Below are 21,535 nucleotides of genomic sequence, written 5' to 3' on the forward strand. Positions count from 1 at the left end.
AAAAGAGTATATTGTGTAGTGAGTCTACAGAGACTATAGGACACCACCAATACTGCTTTTGTGATTTGTCTGTTCACATGGGCTAATGTTCAACCTACAACCTGCTAGATATCACTGAACTAATACTCCAAGCATGGAAGATTGCAAGCTGGACACTCTTATGCTACAAAGTCAGTGATGCCGAAATGCATAAAAAACACATTTATGGTAATTGTACACATGGTTATTTTGAGCATTTTGCTGCATGATTAATACAATTCTGTCACCTGTAAGCACTGGGAGCATTTTTCCTCATGCATTTGATGGTTTAGAACCATGGGTCTTTTAAAGAATGTTATCATATAGTTAATGGGGAAGATGTATTACATTTTAATCCGCTAATGAGTCTGCTTATTAGTACCATGCTCATAGAAAATTGTATCTACTTCTTCAAACAAATCCAGTGACCTTTTAATGAAATAAACCTTGAATGTTTGTTGCATATACCAGCAATTAGCTTCAGAAAACATGATGTACACTGTATCTTTTATATATAGAGGAACAGAAAAAAAGTATGAAGAAGAAGAGGAGCTATGGGAATAACCAGTAACTAAGCTCGAAATGAGACAGAAATCAAATGAATTGGAAAAAGGAGGTCTTGGAAAAGGGTTTCGCAAAAGAAGTGGCACCTAAGATAGTTAGTATGGAAGAGGAATAAATACGGCGATGGAGGAAAGGAAAATTATTGTTTCGCTGATTACAAATAATGCGATTTAGGAGTCACAGAAGACTGATTTTCTATTAGTATAAACGAACAATGACTATTATCAGGGGCCATGAAGCTGGAGTAGATCTACAAGGCCAGAGCAACAAAAATATATTTTACAAGGTAATTGAATGTAAAATGGACCTGACTTACTTGAATAATGCAACTCAAACCCTTTGCTGGTATTTTCTGAATTAGATATGAATTCCAACCATAGGGCACTTGAGGTACTGTTCAAGCTCTTCCCCATCATGTCTGACTTGCTGAAAGTTCCAAGGAGTCGGGCAGAGTTATTGTGCCCATCATAAACCTGGAAGAAAGGGGATAAAGATACAACAACATAACTTGTTTACTATTAATTTGACATGATATCATATGCCAATAGAGCAGTGCATGTTTCTATTTTACCTATTTTAGCTTTATCATGTTTTTATGATAAAACTGAGCGAGTAAGGGAGAAAAGATTGTATATTTTGTTCAGTTCTTGACAAATAAACTCTCTTCCTAAGGAAGGGGTTGACAGGTTTGACTTTTTTATCCTTATAATTGATTTTGTACCTTAAGGAAGTCTCCAGGGTGCAGGGCAAATGTTCTAGCTCTCAGCTGAACACCTTTGCCTGGCTGGCTCTGGATGGAGTAGATGCATTCATGGTTGTTACTGTAATTGGCTGGGTAGTTTGGAGATAGCAGGACACCCTGAGTACCAGTAACAGATGCTCCACATTCAGCTGAAAGAGAAAAACAAGCTAGGGGTTATGATTTGCTATTGGCACTCTGACATTATTGGAAGATAAGCTTAAGCTGTCACTATAAAACTGTCTGTAATAAAATCTTTGTCCCCCAAACTATGCAAAGTTCTTTGCTAGATGCAGTAGAAGTCCCTATTTTAAAATACCTACACTAAGCTTGTACTAAGTACTGTCAGGAGTATTTGTATGCATGGGGACATGAATGAATCCTCCATGACAATTGTTAATATCCCTATGTACAGAAGTGTATCCTGGTGTCCCAATGCCAATATAAATGCAATACTTTTTCAAGCCATGTAGACTTTCTTTGAAACATATTTCACTCTCTCTAAAAAAACACAGGGTCTAGAAGTACCCTGTACACTATTTGTCAATTCACCGCACATGTGTCCAGTACCAACTCATTTATTTTACTCTGACAGACCACAAATCGGTGACACATCATATTGTCAGCTTGTTACATTCTTGCACCTTTCTTTTCCCTGGAAGATTGACTGGTTTAGCCGAGGCTTGTTGTGGGAACCTTTACACATTTTAGTGAGTGCGAACTTGTTAATAGCCTCTCTGGAGATATGAACTCATGCCTTCTGACTCACACTTGGTTCAAATCAAACCCTCAAGTACCTATAGCTGGTCAGACATAATTTAACATTGTTTCACTTTTAAATGAAAAATAAATTACAATAAATAGCTATAAAAATTGTGAAACAATTTAAAGTTAAAGAACTAAAGCTAAACAAAGCAGTAGACTATAAATGCTGCACTGTATGCTGTGGGCTCTGTACTAGCCAGAGGCAATCACTGCCCTTTAGCAGTCAATATCTGTGCCTCCTAAGATGCCCCTAGTAGCTCCCCTTCTTCTTTTCTGCTGATTCACTGCACATACTGAGCTTAGGGAGCGACAATAAATAGAATATAAAATCCTCAATTCAAGGCTGATTAGTAATTATTCTAGATTCTCATTAGATGGCAGCTCAGGAACCAGTGCAATATGTATCAAATTCATAATCAAATCTGTAGCATCAGTTTATATGACAGATAAACCTTGTTTATGATTGATGATTCATGATGACCTCTAAGCTTAGCTTCTCGACAGCTGCCCAGAGCACATTAAGCATGTGCGTGTCCCAATGCCAATATAAATGCAATACTTTTTCAAGCCATGTAGACTTTCTCCTAACAAATTCCAAGTTGGTGAACTCCTGTGCATAATTTAAAGGCCTGGATTATTACTGAGAGATTCTGAATTTTTAAGGTGGTGCACTTAGTTGGGACCTGGGGTTTTCCAGATAACAGATCTTTCTGTAATTTGGATCTTTATACCTTATAAATTACAAAATCATTTAAACATTAAATAAACCCAATAGGTTGGATTTGCTTCCAATAAGGATTAATTATATTTTAGTTTGGATCAAGTACAAAGTACTGTTTTATTCTTACAGAGAAAAAGGAAAGCATTTTTAAAAATTTGGATTATTTGGATAAAATTAAGGGCGTTATAAAACTCGAAACATTTGAATTTTTTTTTTACTATATAATTTGAATTTTCAGTGGGAAAAAAACCTAGAATTTTCCAAATCTGAAAATCCGACATCACAGACCTGCCAAGGTTGTTTATTAGTCAGTGGAAGAGGTCCCTATTCTATTTGGAAGTTTCTGTGGTCTGCGCTGGAATTAGCCTGAAAAGCTAATTATTTCTGACTTTTCGGGCAAAAATCTGAAAAATTCAGGCTTTTTGGGAAAAGCCCGAAAAAATCAAGTGATTCTGGAAAAACATCTGAAAAATAAATTGTACGATTTGGATTTTTGCTTGATTTTATTGAGTTTGTCCCTGATCCGATTAAATCATGCTTTTTTTAATAATAAATAAGGTCCAATAGTGGATTCTAGTTTGGTCTGACTTTTTTAACATTTTAAAATTTGGATTTTGATAAATAAGGGAGATGGCCTTTCCACAATTCAGAGCTTTCTGGATAACTGGTTTCCAGAAAATGTATCCCATACCACTTCTAGCCATATTCATATAATATTTAGTTCTCCTTAAACTAATGATAATTGCATTTGAAAAAAAGTTTATCACCCTTTTTTCATTTTGTTGCATACAAATTAGGGAAATAATTGGACTGGGGAATGCTTAAACATCAACAGAAAAATCAGGATAAACACTCTTGTTAGTGCACTAACCTTCCTTATATTTTTCCACTGGTGCTCCCAGTCCAAACAGTATCTTCCGTTACTGTAGGAATATTTCAGCCAACAAAAATACAGGAACATGGGGCAACACAAGTAAGGAAGGTGCCCGATTATAGTAACATTTATTTCAGACACTGCACAGTGTTTCAGAGTAACAGGTTATCTGATCAGGAAGGAGATGGAAAAGGTCTTTTGAGACTTCTGATCTCTTTCCTGAGCAGAGCAACATAAGAACACTTCTCGGTTTTCCTTTTGACGGTATATCCCTCGGAATCTACAGTCAGAACAACTGACAAGCAGGTGACGCTGCTGTTGCAAAATTCATTATATTGCATTAATACCTCTGAAACCTAAAAAAATGTCCTTAGAAAAGCCCCTAAGCAATTTTAGTTGAATCAGTTTAGTTATATACAGGCTTACCCTAGACAATTATATTCAAAGCACTTATATATTATTTATTTAGTGAGCCTAGAAAAAGTGACTATAAGTAATACAGGGGCCGATTTATAATGTTTTAAGGATAGAAGAATGGTCAGCATTTGAAATTTTCCAACTTTTCCTAAGACTACTATTGATTTAGCCTAGTGAAGTCCTACAATGGAGAATATCCATGAACGTATGAAGCTGTGACATGCAAAAACAGTTGTTTAAAAGTGAATATTTAACCAAATACATTCTCTACCTATACATTTACTTTTTCGTACTGCTACAGGAAAGGATGGCCTTATATTTATTCCTCTGTCAAATAATACAGTTTGCATCCTAATACTGTACTTTGTTTTATGCTTCAGTGAAATTACACCAGCCTCTTCCCTAACATTAGATAACTTCTTCTAGTGTCCCCAAATCTATTCTCGTTCTGTTTAAAGGAACAGTAATGCCAAAAAATAAAAGTGTTTTAAAGTAATGAAAACATCATGTACTGCTGCCCTGCACTGGTAAAACTGATCTGCTTGCTTCAGAACATTACTATAGTAGTATAACATTTCAATAATCTCACAGTCTTACAATAACACCAACCTATTGAATCATTAGACTAACCAATGTACATTTTAACTTGTTCTCTAACACACAACTCTATGACCCATTACCACATCCTGGGAAATATATTTCAATCAAAATTAACTACATAATTATGACTTTATCTTCTCCAGCCCCCACCCTACCCCCAAAAAAAAGTAACTAAGCAAAATTAAAGCACAGGACCACCTACCAACACACCTTGGGAGAGGCGAACTCCATACACGCCGTCTACCTCCCAGGCAGGTGATGCGAAATGCTCCTTCCAGACGATAACCAGGAAAACAAGAGAAAGTCAAGGAGTCACCAACACCAAACTGAAGGCCTTTTCTGATGCTGTAGGCTGGAACCTCTGGCTCATCACAAGGCTCCAGGTCATATTCTAGTGGCATTAACAAAGATAAGTCAGAATCACATGGAAATACACAACAACAAGCAACAATTCCACTCCGTCTGTTATAACCTTTATTCATACACATGTTAGCACTCTGTTATCAAGGTAGCTCTATTGTTATTAAATATGCAGCAACGCTTTCTAGATATAAAAAATTAAAAATTATGAAATATTCAAGTTACTGTTGATTACCCCCACCCCTTCAACAACCTGTCTCTTTAAATGCAGGTTTTGTGTTTGAGATGAGTTTTTTTGATGGACAATTAGCTGTAAGATTTGAGATAACAGCCATTCAAATAAACTCAAATCCAAAGCCTGTATCTAGAGAGGGTGATTCCTGAGAATAACTTGCTTTTTTTCCATGGCATTCATTTTATATTCAATTTTGGTTTTCATGAAAGTTTCCCTTTATGTAATGTTGTGATGTAAAATTACATTTCAAATATAGGAATATCTCCTGTTTGCATGGTGAGTCTTTTTTCTAGTTATCTTGAGACGGGAAGCTTTATTTCTTTCTTCCAATAGCGACAGTTTATTAATGCTTTGAACATGTGATCAAACAGACTATGCAACCAACCATGTGACTGAAGTTAATAACAATTTAATTGCAGAAGCTGGGCAAATCAAAGGTAAAAATAATAGTTCATGACATTATTTTCTCTAAAATAGCACCATTAAAACCTTATTTTTTATTGAATTGTGCAAAGTATGTGCATAGTTTTATGGTCTGCATCTGTATAGGCTATGAGTATACTTAGTAGGTGGAACAGATAGTTGGGTAATTTTTTAAACAATGAAGGTAGTGAGGCTATGGAATGCCTTAAAAGACATTAATGGAATATGCAATCACAAAAATGTCTAACTGGTCTTCTGTGTCCTCTGGTCAGTGGGTCCTGCAAACTGGTAAAATTCAGGTTCCTGTATTGAACTTATTAATAAATGAGAAGAAACAAACCCTGATCATTAGGCACACCACACACTTTGCTTTAATGCATGGGACAACAACTACAATTCATATTGGGTATTTAGAATTAATGCTAATTAAAACAGAAATCGAGAATTCTCCAGCTAAAACCTGTCAAATTCATGTAAAAGTCAATTCCAGAGGTATTTTTAAACATTTGAAGATTTTTTTTGCCTTCACAATTTTCCAGTGTTTTGTGGTATTTGACAGTGGTTTTCACTCAAAAAACTCGATCAATTAGATGTATTCAATGATTTTAAGCCTAAAATGTCAAGATTTTTTTCACGTATAATTGTTAGTAAATTAGCCAAATTCATAGATGGGAGTTATGTCAAGTTTGTTTCTGGTAAAAAAAATAGTTTAAGTAAATAACCCCATAGAGTTTGGCATAGTTGGACTGCAGTTGGATTGGCAACTCCCAGCAAACATTCAAACTCACCCAGAGATGGTCAGATAACAAGAATCATAGTAAAGCTCATCCTTGAACACATTTTCTACACTGTACTTCTACATCTGGCTAAGGATACCAAGGGTAAGGCTAAGGATCTGGCAGGATTAAAATCATGGAGCATCATGTATTTACTCCCTAACCTCTGTGCTACTGAGGCAATCAAGAGGGATCTGGTGAATTTAGGCTTTACCAGCCTCATTGCCTGCTATGTTTAACAAATCCTAGTTCCCTTATTGATTTATGTTCAACCAATAACCTTTAAAATGTATGTAAAACTGATGAAAGTGCTATTATAAGAACATTAGCAATGTAAATTCATTGTTTATTTTTATTTTTTTTTCAATCCAAGATATTAAGGAATTCATATACTGTTAATATAAATTAATTTTATTACAACAGCGCCACCTGCTGGTCAGTGTCCAGCCATTCTGACCACCAAGTTGACAAGGAAGTTGTTAGGAGAAAGAAAAAGGGCTGCTCTGATGTTCTTCTGGTTAGGAAAAAAAATTTGGAAACCTCTCTCAAATCTTCCTTGACTATTTGGTAAGTGGTAAGGAAACGGACCAGCAGGACCAGCAGGTGGCGCTGTTGTAACCAAAATGATCCTTTAATATCTTGGAATTAATAAAATAAATACAAATCATTGTACATTACAAAAGTACTTAGAATAGCACTCTCGTCAATTTTATATTCACTTATCACATTTACTTATCCTTTAAAGTAGAGGGAGCAGCATAGAAAAATATGGAATCCAGAAATGTGTGCTGGCAGTCAGAGTACTTTATTGACAATTTTAAACTATAATTCGTAGCATTTCTAAGGCTATTATGGCACAAGTTAATGTTAAAAAAAACTACCTTGAACTATTATAGATTTCAATCAAAAAGAAAAATGTGCTCATAGGTATTAATTACTGTTCAATTCCTGATAACGTTATCATATTGATTTACTGTAGAAATGTCCTTCTGCCAGATATTTTTGTTTCATATTTTGGCAAAATGCCTGCCTTTAGAACCCTTTAGTTACAAACTAGATTGTAAGTTCTTTTAACCAGGAAAGCAGAACTGACATTGTAGAGCCAAGCTACAGGCTTTGAGCTCTATACAATAAATTATGCATTGTAACTGACAGGGACATATGATTAAGAATGTGGGTGCAATGTATACAGAGCAGCAGTGTTACACACACACAGCCTCTGGCAGAACATTTGTATCAGTCACATGGAAATCAAGTAGGAACATCAAGGCAGAATACGACAGGCAAAGCAGAGAAAAAACTGCAGTCTTACATCTTATTTATGCAAGTTATTCTACACATCAGCTGTATACTGAACGATACAGTGATCAGTGCCAAGAATTCTCACATTTGCCTTTTTTGATGTTCACGAATCTATTGTTAAATGAAGACACAAATATTTTAAGGGTGATAGCTATCTTACATCTTCCCTAAAAAATAAACTAAAATGTGGCCTCGCTGGAAGGCTGTGCAATGTGTATATGAAGAGCTCTAACGTGTGTCTTGTGAAATCTCTACTGTTGATCAGTCGCAGGAGAGAATACTTATGCAGGTAATGGCCACAGTACAATGTGTCAGTCAGGGCAGAGCACTAGGTTTATGCTAAGCAAACAGCCTTTATTATATTTATAATATTATAATTTTTCTTGAAGTATATGTTGGGACTTATTTTGCTGCACGTGTGCAATAAAATATATTGACATGGCTGTATATTCTGCATTTTCAATTGGTTCTTTAATTTATGCCATGCCCATCCTTAAAGGAATTGTTCAGTGTAAAAATAAAAACTGGGTAAAAAGATAGGCAGTGAAAAATAAAAAATGTTTCTAATATTGTTAGTTAGCCAAAAATGTAATGTATAAAGGCTGGAGTGATTTTATATATAACATGTCAGTCACAACTCTACTTCCTGCTTTTCAGCTCTCTTGGTTTACACTGACTGGTTACCCTGGTTACCAGGCAGTAACCAATCAGAGACTTGAAGGGGGGCCACATGGGTCATATCTGTTGCTTTTGAATCTGAGCTGAATGCTGAGGATCAATTACAAACTCACTGAACAGAAATGTACCATGTGGCCCCCCTTTAAAGTCGCTGACTAGCTCAGAGTTATAGAGCTGAAAAGCAGGAAGTTGGATTCTGGCTGTTTTATTAGACATCTGTTCACTCCAGCCTTTATATATTAAATTTTTGCCTAACTAACTATATTAGAAACATTTTTTATTTTGCACAGCCTATCTATTTACACAGTTTTTATTTTCACACTGAACTGTTCCTTTAAATGCAAACACATGGGACTCATTTATCAACACTAGGGAAATTTACCTGTGGGCAGTAACCCATAGCAAACAACCATTTTTTTTTCAATTGTGCAGGTATAACTATGAAATCTGATTGGTTGTCATGGGTTACTGCCCATATGAAAATGTGTCCATGGCGTTTCAAAGGGTTGCCCAGCAAGCAGGCAGTTAAACTATTTTTGTGCTGAATAAGCCATGAAATGTGCAGTTTGCCTACTACTTTTAAAACATTTATGTATGCTTTGTATAATATTTTTTAGCTTTTTAGTTTTTGGTGAAGAGGACATTCAGAAACCACCAAGATAATACATAGAATATATACTATTGAGAATGCAGTTTCCACTGTTTTCTATGTGCTCTGTAGGAAAGTAACTCTCTCTTTATTTTCTATGCTGTTTCATATGATATATCTATCCCTTCCCAACAGGTAAGCCTCTTTGTTTTTAATGCTTACATTGTATTGTGGATAATAAACTGAAATATAATTGATATTTTATAGTGCTTTCCTCAGTTCTGCAATTATGTCATCATCACCTTACTTTAGTCACAGCAGATGCACATTACTTATTTACAAATTTTAAAGAAACTTGTTTTCACTTCAAAAATAATTAATTATTAGGGGTACATTTGCTTCACTTTCTCAGAAAAATCTATGGTAATAAAAATTATGTGACTTGCTGATTGTCACTAAAGGTGGAAACAGTGTTACTTTTATTTCGTAAGCCATCATTTTTTTATACTGCAGATGCCATTTCATTTGTGATCCTCTTTATCTCCACAATAGGTTTATATAATTTGCAATAAATGTATTTTAATGGAACAGTTCAGTGTAAAATAAAAACCGAGTAAACAGATAGGCTGTGGAAAAAATAAATTGTTTCTAATATAGCTAGTTAGTAGTGATGGGCGAATTTCTCCCGTTTTGCTTCGCCCAAAAAAATTGCGAGTTTCCTGCAAAATGCACGAAACAGCGAAAAAAATTAGCAAAAAATGTGTAATCGGAAAAAAATCTTGAAATGCGAATGTTTTCACAAAAAAATCATGCAAATCGGACGTTTTTACGCAAAAATCATGAAATTAGAAGGATTCCACTCAAAAATCATGAAATTTGACGGTTTTCACAAACAAATCGTGAAAATCTGACATTTCACTAAAAAATCGTGAGATTTGAAGGTTTTCACTAAAAAATCATGAAATTTGAAGGATTTCACTCAAAAATCATGAAATTTGAAGGATTTCACTCAAAAATCGTGAAATTTGAAGGATTTCACAAAAAAATCGTGAAAAATCGTGAAAATCAAAAATAGCGGAAATTCGCTGCAAATTTGTGCCAGGCGAATTTATTCGCCCATCACTATTAGTTAGCTGAAATTTTATCTATAAAGGCTGGAGTGAACAGATGTCTAATATACAGTAATAGGCAGAACCCAACTTCCTGATTTATATCTCTCTAACTCTTAGTTAGTCAGCGAAGGGAAGCCACATGGGACATAACGTTTCAGTTAGTTTTGATCCTTAGCATTTAGGTCAGAGTCAGAATCAAATTGGTGTGACCCATATGCCCCCCCCCAGTCACTGATTGTTTATTGACTGGTAACCAATTAGAGAGCTGCAAAGCAGGAAGTTGTGTTCTGGCTACTATGTCAGACATGTGGTCACAAATAAGAGATATGGGGAGCACTACTTACAGGTGCATACGGTGGTGCTATTCCTTAGATGTACGGCCAAGTCAACATTCAGCAAAATTTCACAGGAAAGGCAAGCACTTTGCCACTTCTTGCTGTGCAAATAATCCTTTATTTTAGCCAGTTTTACCATTCCAAGTACAGAACAATGTTTCGGTGGGTTTGCACCTCCCTTCGTCAGGTTGGTGAAGGGAGGTGCAAACCCCCCGAAATGTTGTTCTGTACTTGGAGTGGTAAAACTGGTTAAAATAAAGGAAGAAGTGGTGAAGTGCTTACCTTTCCTGTGGAATTTTGCCGACATTTGGTCACGTCACTCCAGCCTTTATAGAGTATATTTTTGGCTAACAAATTATATTGATACAGTTTTTATTTTCCACATCCTATCTTTTTACCTAGTTTTTATTTTTACACTGAACAGTTCCTTTAAGACCCTTGCTGAAATGTTCTAGTTTGTGTTCCAGAGAGTTCCTAGAATGTTGAAATTCATATGTCAATATGCATTAACTCTAACAATGCTTACTTTTTATGCAGGCAACATAAGCTACTCAACATGGAACTTGCTGACTTATTGCAATATCACCAGCAGTCAACCAAGGGCCCTTTTATCTCATTTATTACCATATCTTTTTATTCTATCATAACATACTTTCACCTTTTTATTTATATGTCTCCTCTTTATTCTAATTGAGAAACAAGGAATGGCCATGGTATAGGAAAATTGTACAAGGCTACATGGTTGGGTGAGCAGGTGAGTACACTGACACTTGTCCCCAGCGGGAGTTTTTTTTGTACCTTGGTGGGCTATCTGTACACTGACTGAATAATATGACAATAAATAACTTTAATAAAATGGATGGAATGGTGAAAGGTAGTTATAGTATGCATTCCAGTTTTAGTCACATTCCTGTATTTTATACAAATACTTTTCTTTGGATGTAAGCAATGATATTTTATCAGATTATAGTTACATGGAAAATGATACTTCAACAAGTGGATCAATTTAATCTTGTTTTCAGTGCACAGTACAAGAGCAATATCATCATGTATGAACAAGCTATGTAAGCTCATTCAGCTTATCCCACTGCCTACTGCAGATTACAAATGAATGCCGAAGAGCACACTTTTTTGACATACAGTTAACCCCAAAGAGATAAATGTCACACTCTAGCATTCCCTTCTCCTGTAGTTAAACCTGCAGGAATATTAATCAATGAATCTGTATGGATATAAACCAGGCTCTAGTAAAATGTAACCAGTCTGTTTATGTCTTTGTTGGCAGAACTGTCTACTAATGTGCCCCTTGCCAAAAGTCCAATGGTCAAGGCAAACAACAATCGGAATGGTCAGGAACAGGCAAGGAGTCAAACAGAATAATTAGTAAAGATTAAATGAGGCACACCCAGGAGCTTTGGAAGACAAAAATGTTGTTTTGAATCAAGGCCTGGGACATGCATTTGACATGGTCACATTCAAACATAGTGATAATGCACACAGACCATCATGTCCACAACTGCTGGTGCAACCTTATACCCTCTTTACAATGAGACACAAAAAGTACCCACGTTGGCTGTTCTGTAGGGTCTGGTAAAGGTCAGTGAGAAACTAGGTCAGTGGAATATGTGATGGGCCCCCTAAAGAATTGGCACACCATAGTCTTCAATAACCTTCAATATTAAAGTTGAAACACAATTTAAAGTAAGTAATAGCTTTGGTATATGTTTCAAGCAGTGGATAAATCAAGGAGCACTGCATTTGTACATTGCTGAGGATTGCTTTCTCCACAGGATGCTACTGTATTTTCCATAAGATCAGCCTTGATAAAAGGCATTTTTTTGACTGCCAAGGTAGTTGCATGATACATGCCAGATCTGTGCTAGGGCTCTGCTACAATATTATTTTTCCCTATGATTGCCATGCACAACAGTTATTTTGGCACATTAAGGGGCATATTTACTAAGGGTCGAAGTAAAATCCTTCAACTTTCGAATATCGAAGCCGAAGGATTTACTGCAAATACTTCGATCGAACAATAGATGGATTAATCCTTCGAATGGAACGATTCAAAGGATTTTAATCCATTGATCGAAGAATTTTCCTTCGATCAAAAAAAGCTTAGAAAGCTTATGGGGAAGGTCCCCATAGGCTAACATTGAAGCTCGGTAGGTTTAAAGTAGGTAGTCGAAGTTTTTTTTTAAAGAGACAGTACTTCGACTATCGAATGGTCGAATAGTCGAACGATTTTTAGTTCGAATCGTTCGATTCGAAATTGAAGTCGTAGTCGAAGGTCGAAGTAGCCTATTCGATGGTCGAAGTACCCAAAAAAAACCTTCAAAATTTTACGTTTTTTTACTGCGAATCCTTCACTCGAGCTTAGTAAATGTGCCCCTAAGCCTCAGTGGATAGCAAGTTTAGGGTGTATGTGCTTATCTGAGGATGGAGGGCTTAAAATGATATGTGTGTAGGATGACCGTGCTACACATTATGTTCTGCAAATAACTCCATTTGGCACAGGTGCAGCTTTCTCCCCCAAAGCCTCCATTTCACTGGCTGTCCTTATTCAAAGTGAACACTATGCAAACCACAATTGATAAAATATACAATTACACTTACATTAAGGCTATGCTACAGAATACAAATTGTAGTAACTCACTAATTAAGGCTTCAGATTTCCACAGAAAGCAAGCAGCTAATGAAAAAAAGAGGTTTCTTACCCGAGAATGTGACATTAAATCCTTCATATGACATAGAGAAATCAGAGATGAATCGGAGCTGAGCAGTAAAGTTTCCGAACAAACCGGCACTAATGGGAGCTGGTAGGCTGGCCCCTGTTAGGCGCTTCAGAGGTTGTGTAAAGCTGACATTTTCTGTGATCAGTAGAAAATCATGGCCATTCTCCAGATGGAAGGTATGAAATGTAAAGAACACACCTATTGTAAAAGGGCACAAAATAGTTAAGATCCAGACGGGGATAACAGTAAAAGATTAATAAAAAATGATGGCAGTGACAACTTTATGTAAATATTCTGTAGCCTCATTGTACCAGTGTCAAGCTGTGAAGAAAATAAAGAGCACTGTGTCAAAAGACACAGAATTTTTGCTACGTTCCTGGACCAATGTTGCAGCAACAGTCACAAGAATAAGGATTATTGGCACTGATATTTAAAGGTTGCACTGATATTTAAAGGTTCAGACTCCTTTCCAATGCATGCATGCCAGTGACCTGTTAAAATACATTAGAGAGAGCTAACATTTAGGGGCAGATTTATTAAGGGTCGAATTGAAAATTCAAATTCGAATTTCTAATCTTTTTATGGTCAAAACTGTCAAACTTGAATTGTGAATAATCCAAATTCGATTCAAATTTTAATTCTAAGGGGCACATTTACTAAGGGTCGAAGTGAATTCGAAGTGAATATTCGAATTGAAAAACTTTGAATTTCGAAGTAATTTTTGGGAACTTTGACCATTGAATAGGCCAAATACGACTTTGATTCGAAGTGAAAATGTTTTGACTATTCGACCATTCGATAATCGAAGTACTGAAGAACTTCGACACTTCGCCACCTTCAACCTGCCAAATTGCTATGTTAGCCTATGGCAGGGGTCCCCAAACTTTTTTTACCCGTAAACCACATGCAAATGTAAAAAGAGTTTGGGAGCAACACAAGCATGTAAAAGTTCCTTGGGGTGCCAAATAAGGGTTATGATTGGCTATTTGATAGCCCCTATTTGGACTGGCAGCCTACAGCAGGCTCTACTTGGCACTATTCTTGGTTTTTATGCAATTAAAACTTGCCTCCAAGCCTAGAATTCAAAAATAATCACCTGCTTTGAGGACACTGAGAGCAACATCCAAGGGGTTGGAGAGCAACATGTTGCTCACGAGCTACTGGTTGGGGATCACTGGCCTATGGGGACCTCCTAGAACCTATAGCCAGTATTTGGCTAAGTTCTGAGAAGTCAAAGGATTTTTTTTGTAAAATCGTACGATTAAAACATTCAATTAGAAGTACGATCGGAGTACGATCGTAGGATCGTAGGATCGTAATATACGATCGTACGTTGTTAAAAATCCTTCGACTTTGAATGTCAGACTAGCCTATTCGATGGTCGACTTTCGAAGTTTTTTTTCACTTTGAAATTCGACCCTTGATAAATCTGCCCCTAATTGTAATTTTGAGATTTATCAAACCTTGGCCCTTTAAATATTCTAATACGACTATTTGCTACCTAAAATCAGCCGAGTTCATGTATAAGTCAATGGGAGAGGTCCAGGGACCAATTTGAACATGTTACTAGCCTTCCTGACATTTGAGTTTTTTTCGAGTTTAGTCAAATTCGATTCGAGTTTTGCAAGTTGGTAAAATTAGTTCGAGTTATTCGATTAAATGCATAAATAACCTCTCAATCGAATTTCGAGGAAAATTGAATTTATTAGAGTTAAAAAGCTCACATGAATTTGAAATTTGACCTTTGATAAATGGGTCTATTAAGGTGGCCATACACGAGCAGATAATGCTGCCGATATCTGTCGTTTAGACCAATTTGACAGCTAATCTGCCCGTGTATGGAGGCTTCCGATGGGTCTTTCCGATCGATATCTGGACACAATATCAATCGGGAAGGTTTGATTTTTCTCCTGACCGACCCGTTGGAGCCTATTGCGCTCGTCGTAATCCGATCGTTCGGCCATAGGGCCGAATGTTCAGATTACCCCCGATATAGCCATGCCATTAGTGGCATATCGGAGAAAAGATCCGCTCATTTGGAGATGTCGCCAAACGAGCGGATCTTTTAGTGTATGCCCACCTTTAAGGTTTTTTTTCTAAAATCAGAAAATTTCTCACTATTTTCTTAAAACTACTTCGACCAAACTCCTGTGCACATTTTTACTGTTTTTTATCTATAAATGAACTCAAAAATATCTGGTGCAGGAAAAGACTTGATAAAATCAGCACTCAAAATCCTGATTCCCAAAAACCAAAAATTATTCAGATTATTGTATGAAGCCCAGCGCAGATCATGATGTCTTTCAATTGTAAACATGACATCTGCTGTTGACTTCTACATGACAGGTTTGAGATGGAGTACTTTTTTATTTGGACTTTTAGCAGCATTGAGGTTTAACAAATCACAAAAAATTTGTTTTTTTTCTCCTAAAAAATGTTTTTTTTTTCCTTTTAAAACTCTAACCAGAAAAAAATTAAAGTAGAGGTTTAAAGGAGAACTAAGCCCTCCTGCAGCTGCACACACTTACACGACAACTTTGGTGGCAAAGAAAATATTTGCAGAACAGTTTTGCAAATTGTGAATTTAAATTGCTGTCAATGCTATTTTCGCACACAACAGCCTCGCTTAGTGGCAGCATTAACGCAAACACCCATCTTATTTGCGAGCCATTTGTTCGCAATGTGAATTTGTAAAAAGAGGAAAGATGAGTACAGCAGTGCAATATTTTAGCATTCAGGTATAAACATGGGCAATGCAAGAATTTGCAAACAATTATGTGCTGAGCGAACTTTATAAATGACCCCCACTGAGAGGAATAGTATTATTTATTTATTTAGAAGGAAGTGCGTAAGCGCAGGATTAAAAGTAAAGGACTAGAATCCCTAGAGATCAACGTTCCACTCCCTTGTACCTTTCCTTTAGTATCCAAGGTTCATTGTGATATTGCAAATACACCATAGTTTCCATTTCTTTTTTTTTTCCATTTCTTACTATTCAAAAGCTGATTCAGTGGTTTAAGTATAAAGGGACCCCCCCACACACTGCAACCACAAGGTCTGCTTCTTCCATAGTTAAGAAAATCCCCAGCCTACCTGCGTGCCAGCATCGGGGATGCAAATATTGAACTGAGGAATACTATAGGAATTTAACTTCCCTTATGAATTTGCATGTTTCCCCTGTCATTTATTAATTCAATATCTCACAAGTGTAATAGATTTAGATTTTTCAGTTTAAAGGTATTCTGCTTGAACCAAAGCTGTGATGGCAATGGTATCTTGACAGGCCAATATTTTTCAGACCAAAGTTTACAGTCAAAGGTTTATTCATTTATCATATATTTAAAACGTGCAATAGAATAATTATTAGATTGTGAGCTTTGTGTAAAGATGCATTATGCCTTAATATTAAACTTTGCTTGGGCAGCATATTAATAAACCCTTCTCACAAATGACAGTTATCAGGGTTAATTCTGAATACAAGTTCACTTAAAGGCACAAACTAAAATATTGAAGGCTGTATTCTGCAACTGATTCAGTTTCTGTGACTGCCATATTAGACTGTAATTTTAAATTTCAGTGCTTGTGTATATCCATGCCTGGAAGGCTGAAGAAGTATGAACGTAGAAGAGAATTTAAGCAAAGTGTTCCATTACTAGGAACGTAATATTAAGGAATAGCTCTCTAGAAACTAAGTACTGTAATAAAAAGGGCATGCAGAACCTGTTGCTAAGTTCTACTGTTTCTAACTCTTATTTTTTCTCATTTTATCACCTGATAAATTAGGTTACAAAATGGGAATGATTTAATAGACATGTAAAGCCAACTAGCGAGTGTAACATTACTCAGCCCTGAACTCCTGAATTATTCTAATAAAGCCTGTGAGCTCTCTTATTTTAGTGAATTTCAGGAAATGTTCCTCAAAACAAGGGACAGGTTTATAAGAATAAAATGCTAATCTTTAACTATTTTTTCTTATATGGAAATTCCATCTAAAACGTTTTTTGAACACAGGAAGATGTAATTCTCAGCAAGTTTTCTCCTATATTTAAACAAGAGAGACATTTTCCTAGTAGACCAATGGCACTTCTATCTACAAAGCAGAGCAGCAACCAATAGGAAAGGAATTTTCTTTTTGTTAATAGTTGCTGGTCTTGCATTCTACAGATACAAAGACAGATACATCTAACTCTCTAAAACAGACAGAAAAGCAGAGAGAACAGGGGCTTTGTAAATGCTAAAAAAGTTTTTTTAACGATATGGTAATTCATGACAAAGCACATTGTTAGAAGTTAATGATCTAAGGTTACAATGTTGTCTCTTTAAAGGTGGTTGCCTATAAAAAAAATCTATAATGCAGAGCTGAATATTTTTCAGCATTTTTAATTTAAAATAAAATAGAAAGAACCAGAATTGCTCCAGGCCTTGATTCACAATTAAAACAGAAAGGAATGGCTGCTAAAAGAACTATTTTCAGCTAGGGTCATATATGATCTTGCAGAATACTGAATTGCCGTGAGAAGAATCTTACCACAATGAAATGAACAGCTTGTAGCATTTTCTGCAAATACATAACACGGACGTGTCTGCATCTTTGCTTGAGCAGTTAGGGGTCACTTTTAATTAATCATATCTCCCAGAAAGTATACAGTATATCTATTTTATTTACTTGGGATGAAAAAAGATTTTATTTTATCTCTATCTGGCTACAGAGCGCTATGTAAATGTTTGCAAATATACATGGCAACATGACAAAATCTACACGGTGTCTTTATGTTTTTCCTCTGTTATGTGTAGTGTGTACAGATGGGATAGGGGTTGTAAGCAATATATAAAGCATAACAATAATAAATAAAAATGTGTATATATATATATATATATATATCTATATACTGTATAATATATTCTATGTATATTAGATTCTATATTTATTATATTATTTATATCAGATAGGACCCTTATTGGACAATTTTACACCTAGACTGTTCTACCGTCTGTCTCTCTCTGATTACAACCATGCATATATCAGAAAAATAAAGAAAACCATGGTATTGTATCATTATCTCTCTCAAGATAAAATAAATAAAAGTAAAATATTCTTTCTCTCATCAATTGAGATCAATAACTTGAAAGATAATTTAAAAAATTAACACATGATCACTATCAGCTGGCCTCTAATATGCAGCAAGTGAGGAAGTAATGCATGCCCTCACCTATTCCCTTGTGCTAATGCTTTAAGCTTCTAGTGTGTTTCAGCCGCCCACTCATACGGCAGCTAGTTAGGAAACACCAAAGCATAATGCTTTCGGCTAATGTAAAACGAGGGGCAAGGACAAATATAATGTAATCAGCTGCATAAAGGAACGGTACAAAGATGCCATTAACACAAGTTGATGTTCAGATTGCTTACACAAAGGAGCATATATTAAAACTGTTGAAACCTCAAAGAGAACAACTGCCACATTAATTGTGCCTCTAACAGTACAAAGTTAAAGGGTAGTATACAATAATGCACTGTCATGTACCAAGGAAATTAGACCTTTAAGCTAGTCTTTAACAAGCACATAATCATGCTATTCAATTACTGCCAATAGCATTTTTTTACTGCCCATATGAAGCAATCACTTTTGGAGTTAACATGGTATCACTCAGGTTAGAAAACTTGAAAAAGAAAAGCATTCTAGAATTGCAGGAATTATAAAGGATATCTTTGCTACCTGTACATAAAGTTTTCTGGCCAATATAAAACAGTATTGAGCAAAACCCTGAAAAGTTATTTTATACTCCAGAACTAACTAATTTGAGTCAGTATTATTGCTCTGTACCCACAGCAGCAGACCAATATCCCAATTTTAAAATCTCAGTGTAGTCCAAACATTATTTACTAAAACTTTTTCTCACTTTTTTTAAAAAAATGACCAAACTCTCAAATCCAAATGCCCTTAATTGTCCAATTAATTAATTGATTAAATTGATGCGACAAAAAGTTGCAACAAAATCGAGCGTCAATTCGAATCGTGCAACTTTTTCAAACTGTTGCTCTAAAAATGCATATTTATCAAGTTGTTGCCTGAAAAACTTGAATTTATCAGATTATCAAACAAAACCAGCATGAAACTATCAAGAATCCTGAAGGTAAAAAACATGTTCCAATTGTTTAAAGGACCATCTGCCATTGACTTCTACATGATTTCAACAGGTTTTAGCTGGAGTATTTTTAGCAGCTTATGAGCATCATAAATCTCAAAAAAATTCAAGGTTTTTCCGTTTTAAAATTCTGATTTTTTTGCCTTTTAAAACTCAACCAGAAAAATTTGAGGCTTGATAAATAGGCCCCCTGTGTGTAAGGATTACAAAGACAAACTGATGTATGCACCGCAGTGGGCTATGATGCTACTGTACATTACATCAATACAGATGGTCATAGCAACCAATCAAATCACTTTCTGATTAAACTAATTCCATATTCAGTTCATCTTTTATTATATGGAAATGTAGTGACAGTCACCTTGAACAGATACTTGCAACTTTGACTAGTTTTTGGTTTTTTAATTGTCAAAAAGTAATTTCCCAAGTGGAAACCTGTCTATGTTTTGCAAGCCAAGATAGAATCTGAAAATCTGTCACTGCAAACAGTCCATCATTTTGCTTGAGCTAAAATGTCTGTTGGTTGTGCTAGTCTTTCAATTACTAGTCCAGCTTTTGTTATGGAAAGGACATGTTGCTCTGTACAGGTATGGGATCTATTATCCAGAATACTCAGGACCTGGAGTTTTCCAGATAACGGGTCTTTTTGTAACCTGGGTCTTCATACCTTACGTCTACTAGAAAATCATATAAACATTAAATAAATAAACCCAATAGGCTGGTTTTGCCTAGAGTAAGGATGAATTATATCTTTGATTTCGATCACGTACAAGATACTGTTTTATTATTACAGAGAAAAAGAGAACCATTTTTAAAAATGTGGATTATTTGGATAAAATAGAGGCTATGGAAGATGGTCTTTCCGTAATTCAGAGCTTTCTGGATAACGGATTTCTGAATAATGGATCCCATACCTGTTTTCTGAATACAGCTAGGGCTTTTACTGTTGGATATTAAGGTAAAGTATTCAGGCTGCTGTGAGTGATTCAGCACTAGATCCTGACATTATATTTTATCCTGGCCTCCCAATTTGTTTTACATATAACTATGCTACAGTGTTAGAATTCATATTATATTGCACCCTTGTCTAGTATTCTAAAAATCTTTCATTAATATCCAACACAAAAACTAGTCCATCTTAAAAAGAAATCAGTCATTTCTTTTAGTATTTTTCAAACCTACAGGTATATGGCATGCCCCTTTGTTTATCACCCTCTATTTGAACTAATATGGCACCAGTCCTTTAATTACATATGAACAAGATGAGAAACAATTTAGTTACTGTATGTTAAAGGAAAACTCATTAACATAATTTTATCCAGAATATTCTAGAAACACTGAATGGGAATTTTAAGTATGCCAAAGAGGGCTCACCTTTACCATGAGAGGTTTCTATCATCCATGTACAGTTGAGATTGTTGGGATAAAAATCAGGAAAACCTGGTGACAAGATGGTCCCACTGGAACCCTGGATGTAGCCCCCACAGAGAGCTGCAGAAAGAGAAGAGTAGATGTCTCCCTGAGTATGTAATATAAAGGTGAAGACAATAGACAATGCATTTACATCATGCTTGTGACTAGTAATGGGCGAATTTGTTTTGCAGGCTCGAATTTCCACGTTTCGAATGCCGGCGAATACATTTGCGAAACTGACGTGAAAATACACTGGTGAATTTTCGACGACGCCGACAATTCCGATGCTGACGACAATTAAACGCACATTCATTGACTTTAATGCAATGGGACAAAATAGACACATCAAATTGTCGCTGGCGGTGAATTTGACGGCCGCAAATTGACGGTGGCGTCAAAGTTAACGATCCACAAATTTTCCACTGTTTTGCGAATTTCACTCAAAATTCACACATTTTTCTGTGAAACAGAACAAATTCGCCCATTACTGCTTGAGACACTGACCCTCAAGCACTAAAGCACTAGATATTTCATATATTTCTACAAAGTAATTTTTCAAATAGGCTAACAGAGTGACTAAAGATAACATTATCCAGCTCGCAAAATAGTTATATGCTCTCTTCCCACTCAGTAACTTGGCAGGATTAATTAGTTGACTAGATATAAAATTCAGTTTGGGCATGATTTATTCCTATATAGGTTTGGGACCTGTTATCCAAAATGCTTGGAAACTGG

At 35.8% G+C, this 21,535-nt stretch overlaps 1 protein-coding gene across 2 annotated transcripts in view; it reads right to left on the minus strand.

Annotated features, from left to right (window-relative positions):
- LOC108709590 (CUB and sushi domain-containing protein 2) overlaps positions 1–21,535 on the minus strand; it is a 599,445-nt gene that overhangs the window by 110,689 nt on the left and 467,221 nt on the right. For both annotated transcript variants that reach the window (XM_018249580.2, XM_041584029.1), the window contains 5 exons: positions 20,762–20,878; positions 13,226–13,441; positions 4,901–5,089; positions 1,304–1,473; positions 899–1,055 (listed from right to left, as the gene is read on the minus strand). In XM_018249580.2, the coding sequence (XP_018105069.2) occupies positions 899–1,055; positions 1,304–1,473; positions 4,901–5,089; positions 13,226–13,441; positions 20,762–20,878 (849 nt within the window). The remainder of the gene's footprint in view (positions 1–898; positions 1,056–1,303; positions 1,474–4,900; positions 5,090–13,225; positions 13,442–20,761; positions 20,879–21,535) is intronic.

This window comes from Xenopus laevis, chromosome 2S (genome assembly GCF_017654675.1).
Source record: "Xenopus laevis strain J_2021 chromosome 2S, Xenopus_laevis_v10.1, whole genome shotgun sequence".
Taxonomy (NCBI): domain Eukaryota; kingdom Metazoa; phylum Chordata; class Amphibia; order Anura; family Pipidae; genus Xenopus; species Xenopus laevis.